Source organism: Sinohyriopsis cumingii, chromosome 3 (assembly GCF_028554795.1).
Source record: "Sinohyriopsis cumingii isolate HCF-2022 chromosome 3, ASM2855479v2, whole genome shotgun sequence".
NCBI classification, from domain to species: domain Eukaryota; kingdom Metazoa; phylum Mollusca; class Bivalvia; order Unionida; family Unionidae; genus Sinohyriopsis; species Sinohyriopsis cumingii.
The window spans coordinates 60,059,006-60,065,005 of NC_142963.1; the positions used below are offsets into that span (position 1 = coordinate 60,059,006).

Genomic DNA, 6,000 nt, shown 5'->3' on the forward strand with positions numbered 1-6,000 from the left:
CCGCTGCTTTTTCGGCCTTCCATTCCTTGATCCTTTCTTCTATAAAGGTTGCCAGGCGATCTCCCTCGTATCCAAGATCTTCCGACCCCATGGCGCGGTATTCCTTTATCATTTGTCGTTCGGTAGCCATTATACTAATGTAAAGTGATACCTTGTCTCAAAATTCAAACAATATACAGATATTTGTAATACCAGTTTAAATACTTACCTGTTGACAACAACTAGTTTCGTTCAGGTAAGATATTTGTTCGATATCTGCTTCACACGTACTGCTATGAATGGAAGATCTACAAAGCCTGCACATATGACAATAAAAATACAAGATGAGAAAATCACAAAATTTCAAATACAAAGAATGGAAAATATCTCACACTGTTCACTAATACTTCTACCAATAACTTTAAGTCCCAAAATAATATATATGTCTAATTCATATCCCGGACGAAGCGCCCACTGTGGGGGTGTAGTGGTTGTCTAGGGGTGGGGTTCTTCTTATAGACTTTAACGAATTATGAGAAGTTCCCCTGGTCCTTATTCAGAAGGTTAATTCTGGACACTATATTATTTATTGACTAAATATATTTATGGCTACGAGCCCCCAGTCAGCAATGCCGACAGTTAAATTAGAAGAAATACAAAGATGAAATTTAAACAATAACAATTTAATAAATGAAATTTGTAAGAATTTAAAGTAATCAATGTCTCTCTTTCACCCAATGATCCCTTTGATCATCATTTGAGTTCACAGTGTGAGGAGATTTTTCCCTTCTTGAGTGCTACTCATCTAAATCTCTTCGTTCCCTTGTCTTTCTCTCCTTTCGTGATCTCCACTTCCGCTTCCTCTTCTATAATCCTTGTTCCTTGCCGTTATCTTGACTTCCGGTTCCTCTTCTAGTATCCGGAACCCTTGACGGTATCCCTTGAGGTCACCCGAAATTCACTCGGTATCTCTCACCGTCACCCGAAATTCTCTGAACTTCTCTCGTCCCCCGAAATTCTCTGAAATTCTTTCGTCCCCCGAAAGCTTCCTGATCGAAGCTATTTCATGAATTTCCTAAATTCCGCCAATTTTTACGAATGGCTAACGGAGTGTGTGTCACTGCGACTCTTAAACACCAACTGACGAATTTCAGGCTTGTACAAGTCTTATGCCAGTTTCTCGAATCAAGTCCCACCTACAACGCATCCCGATTGGATGGCGACGGACTCTGGTCATTTGATCGAACTGTCAATCATAAAAATGTCAGTCTGTGTGTCCCCATGTACTGTCCAGCCTACCATTGTCGGCTTCCGGCTCTTTGAAGTTGTCTACGTCACGTGTTCCCATGTACAAAGATTCCCGCCAGATTTCCACTCAAGAGCTCAAACAAAGACTGGGTTACGTAAGAGGATTAGCCAACTTAGGTACTTGGAAAAACAAAGCTTACCTGGCTCCACTTACAGACTTATAAATACATGTATAATACAAGGGGTTGGGGTAAAACATCACATATCTTTTAAGGTAAACACTTGGATTTGTTGCTCCATTATGTATGATTATGATTAACAACTGATTAGCTATGTCAGTAAAAAGAGTTTCTTAAATTTTACAATTTAATCACAGCAACCTTTTTTAAATTCAGATTGTACATAAAATGTTCATGAAAATGAAGAGTATTTTATTTTCATTACATTTCTTGCATGGATTGAGGCAGTGAACATTTGCGAGGTAGGGATTACGGGTGTGTGGTATTACTGGTATACCAATTTACCACAGGCTTTTTTCCTGTGATAGTACCACTGTACTTTTTCACTGTACGGGTACTTCATTAATTTCTGTCAGTAAGGATATTACTGAATAATCTTGTTACAACTTTAATGATATCAACAATGTGTTTTCAATATTCATGACAAAAATAATTTTAAAAAATTCTTTCTTTTTTGCAAAATGATTGCATCTGTCACAAATTAATGGTGAATATTACAAATATAATTATATTCAAGATCCTTTAATCACATGTTTGACATGTTATCGCATGTTTACAGTGTGTCACGTATGCCAACACAGTGGCCAAATGAAATATTGTGTTAGATATTTGGACCAAGTTTTCGAAAAAGTTTGAATAAAAGACTTCTTATGATGGCTAGTTAGTCTGATGTCTGATATGGTTGCTGCAATGGCAATCTTAGAAATCTTGTTATTGTTACGTCTCCAGAATAGATGGTCATATCAGCATGAGGTTTCACTGAAAGACTTCTTACGATGGCTAGTTGGTCCTAAACAAAAATGGTGCCAATCTGACTTTTAATATGGCCACTGTGTCAGCCATCTTGAAAATCTTGTTATCACTAATCCTAAATGGATGGTGACATCAATATGGAGAAAAGTTGGGAGACAGGACTCTTATCTCACAAGGAAAGAGGATATAACTGCTTAAGTCCTAGTATCATGGCTAAGGGAGCACTAAGAGTTTCTTCCCTTGGTTTATTTTCAGTTTTTGGGGAGGAGGGATTCAGGAGGTAGCACATAAAAAGTAAAAAGAATTTATTATACCATTTCTGAAAGTTTTCATGCTTTTTTCTTACTATATAAAGAATTACTAACTCATTTTGTTTTTCACTTTCTCAAGGGAAACTGGGCTGCCACCTTGACAGACATGAAAACATTGGCAAGGGTAACATTGGAAAGGAAGGATTCAGACGAGTGATGAATGAGCCTCATTTTGACAACATTCCCATGATTCTTGAAACTCCATATACATCAGATGAAATCTACAGTTCTGAAATTAATCTCCTGGAGTCTCTCTGCAGTAAATAAACTGCACCAGTGCAGTTTGTTCATGATCCTATCAGTATTGTCTTCCATAAAAATGTAGCTGTTATCTCTTTAAAAACAGGCCTCCCCCCATTTTTATTTGCCTAAAGATTTTATTGAGCATACCTTGGCAAAATCTTTACATAGTGATCACTATTTGTCATCTGTGTGCGTGTCTATAGAGCCATCTGTCCATCCTCACTCTAGAACAGGTTTAATGTTAAAAAAATGTTATAGGTAAGGTTCAGTGTTTGGTTAAATACAAGGTGGACTTGAGAAAAAGGGAGCCAGTTGTTCAAGTCTTGAGTTAAGATATTTAATTTGTCAAAATTTATCAGACATAAAAACCTCTAATCAAATTGCTGGATTCTAGACTAAAATTTAGGTCCATCCTCAGGTGAGTTCCTGGTCTGGTATTGTTTCTGGTTATTATTCCTATAAAAAAATATTATTTTTTTTATAGATACTTGAACTTATCAGTTACAAGTGAGTATATATTTTTGAAGGTACATAATGGACTGGCTGGACTTAAACTTCAGCATAAACCCCAGCAATTTCCTTGTAAAATTCTGAAGAAATGAATGGATAACAGATGAATGGCCATATCAGAAGTACACTTGGCCTTCCAACTCAGTGAGCTAAAAATGTTCCAACATCAACAACACTATAACCTGATTTTCTTTCTTGAATGAATATTTTATTTTCTGGCCATTTGTTTGGTACATGCTGTGTTTATTGAACCTTTTTACATCTAGTCATACACTGATTATACCTGGCATGCTGATGCATCTTAAGGAGTAGTATATCACAGTAATATTTCTTTCCTCCACATGCTGGTTTCATCAGGTAACAGGTCAGAATCATGCACATGACAACCTAGGTTTTCTGTCCGAGTTCTTACCTGAACATGGCTAACAGCTTCCTGGCATGAAGGTCTTTCATATTTGTAAAACGATGCTGAGCCATCATTAAATATGAATGCTATTAAAAAATTAAAACACCCGTAAAAAAACTCTGTCTCAAGAACTGCTTATCAGGCTTTGACGAAATTTAACAAATATCATCCTGGCATAGATAGCTCTGAAATTTATACAAATAATGCAAATGCACAATCAAATATGGCTATTTTTACTAAAATTAGAACAGCCTTTAAATGATTTCTTCATTGAAAAACCCCTGCAGAATTTGACCAGTTTTGGCAAGCATAATGCTAATCCACCATCACATTTAATCACCATTACTAAAACTGACTTCCCCAAAACCACTCCACTGAATTTGACCAGATTTGAGAGGAAGCATCTTGTCAAGAGGTCCATTAAAACCGTGCAGATGATGCTGATCTACCTTCAGCTGATGCTGATCTACCTTCAGATGATGCTGCTGTTACTTACAAATACCAAAAGAACCATTAAATTTTCCTGCTCATAAGTGACATAGCAGAGTTGTACAGAAGTGGAACGAAAATAGCCTGTCATAAAGGCCTTTCATATTTGTACAAGTGCTGCTATCTGCCATAAATTGTGGCTGCAGTTACTGAGAATAAGAACTTTAAACGACTTTTCAGAAACTGTTTAGCTGAAAACCCGATTTGACAGAAAAAACTGTTTAGCTGAAAACCCGATTTGACAGAAAGAATTTTTGGACAGGAGGTCTTACAAGTTTGTACAAGTAACGCTGTTTTGACACAGATATGGTCACCATTAATTAAAGATATAAAACTTTTTAATCGATTTCTCAAAATATTTACATGGCGTGAGAAACTTTTAAGTTTGTACATATTATGTAGATCAAATATGGCTGCAGTTAATAAAATAAAATTATAAAAAAAAAACCTCTGAACAGAATTTAAATGAATTTGACTGAAAGCATTATAGTTTAAGGCCTTCAAAATGTATACAGTTGATGTTGATCTGCCATAAATATGGCTATTGATATTGGAAAAGTGATGCTAATGTACCATTAAATATGGATGAACAGACCAAAAATAGAGAAACCTTGAAAAAGTTGTTTTCCTAACATGCAGTCAACAGCATTGGAAGATATTTTAGCATAAAGCATCCTAATTACCCTGATTTCTTGGCCAACTTTTCAACTGTTAGGCTGATGTCGGAGTGATCTCAGGCCCACTTCTGAAAGGAGGCTTTTTAAAAAATTACACCTGTGTTAGGAATAAGCTCCATGACTGCGGTTTTATAGTGATGCTTTAGATCATAAGATATACATGTGTGATGGGCAGGAATATAATAATCTTCTTGTGGCAGCAGGTACTGCACACAGTATGTACATTTTATACTTATTTACATAGTATTTTTAATTTCTCTTTTTTATACATCCATTGAATGGTAGGGTCATATGGTATCATCCTAATTTGTCAACATGTCCATCAAGTAGGGTTTTGCATTTGGGTCAGTTGTCTGGCACTGTGATGGGGGAATCGTGTTCCTGGAACATATTTCTATTTAGTTGTATATTTAGTTCTCTTGTATCATAAGGGCATTTCAAACCAATATAGTTCCTATGCACAAGTAGAAATTTTAAGCAGGTATGGTGTTTAAGAACTGCTAGAGTTTTATCGAGTCATTCAGTTCTTTTATATTACTCATAGTTGATACAGTTCTTGTGTAATTTTTAGCCAGTATTTTTTTCCATATGAATATAAACCTAGTGACCAAATAAAGATATAATGATGTACAAAAGTTGTGACTCTTCTTTTGTCTCTCTGTACTTTAAGTTTTATAAGAATATGTATTATTTTGGTAGTAAGTGAGCTTATAGTAAAGCTCCTTTCTTCTAATAGTGGTTCTGGAGATCAGATTTCTGATCCAGTTTTGATAAAATTTAGAATATGGGCTTACATCATCAAGATCCTGTACATATTTGATTATGAGCAAGTGCCATGCATATTAAAGATGAATACTGCATCTGTGCTTGTTACCAATGTGGAATTGACATTTCTCTCTGATTTTGATCAAACTCTGAATGTTGTCTTATATGAGAAAGGTCTTTCATGAGTTCAGTAATGTCAGCAAGATCCATCACACATATTAATGGGGTGATCCTTATCTGAATGGCATAGTAGTTTTAATTATTATTGATTGTCTAGATCTTGAGACCCACAGCAGACAAACGACAGACATGGGGGCCCTACCTAGTCCTGTAAATAAGACTTCACACTTTTTATTATACTGAAATGGGTGTGCAACCCC

General features: G+C 35.8%; 1 protein-coding gene across 2 annotated transcripts in view; it reads left to right on the top strand.

The window, feature by feature from the left end:
* Window positions 1-4,619, top strand: part of LOC149802939 (uncharacterized) — a 45,365-nt gene extending 40,746 nt beyond the window's left edge. For both annotated transcript variants that reach the window (XM_089952453.1, XM_089952455.1), the window contains exon 8: window positions 2,610-4,619. In XM_089952453.1, coding sequence (XP_089808579.1) covers window positions 2,610-2,797 — 188 coding nt within the window. In that variant the 3' untranslated portion in view covers window positions 2,798-4,619. The remainder of the gene's footprint in view (window positions 1-2,609) is intronic.
* Window positions 4,620-6,000: the final 1,381 nt, after the last annotated feature.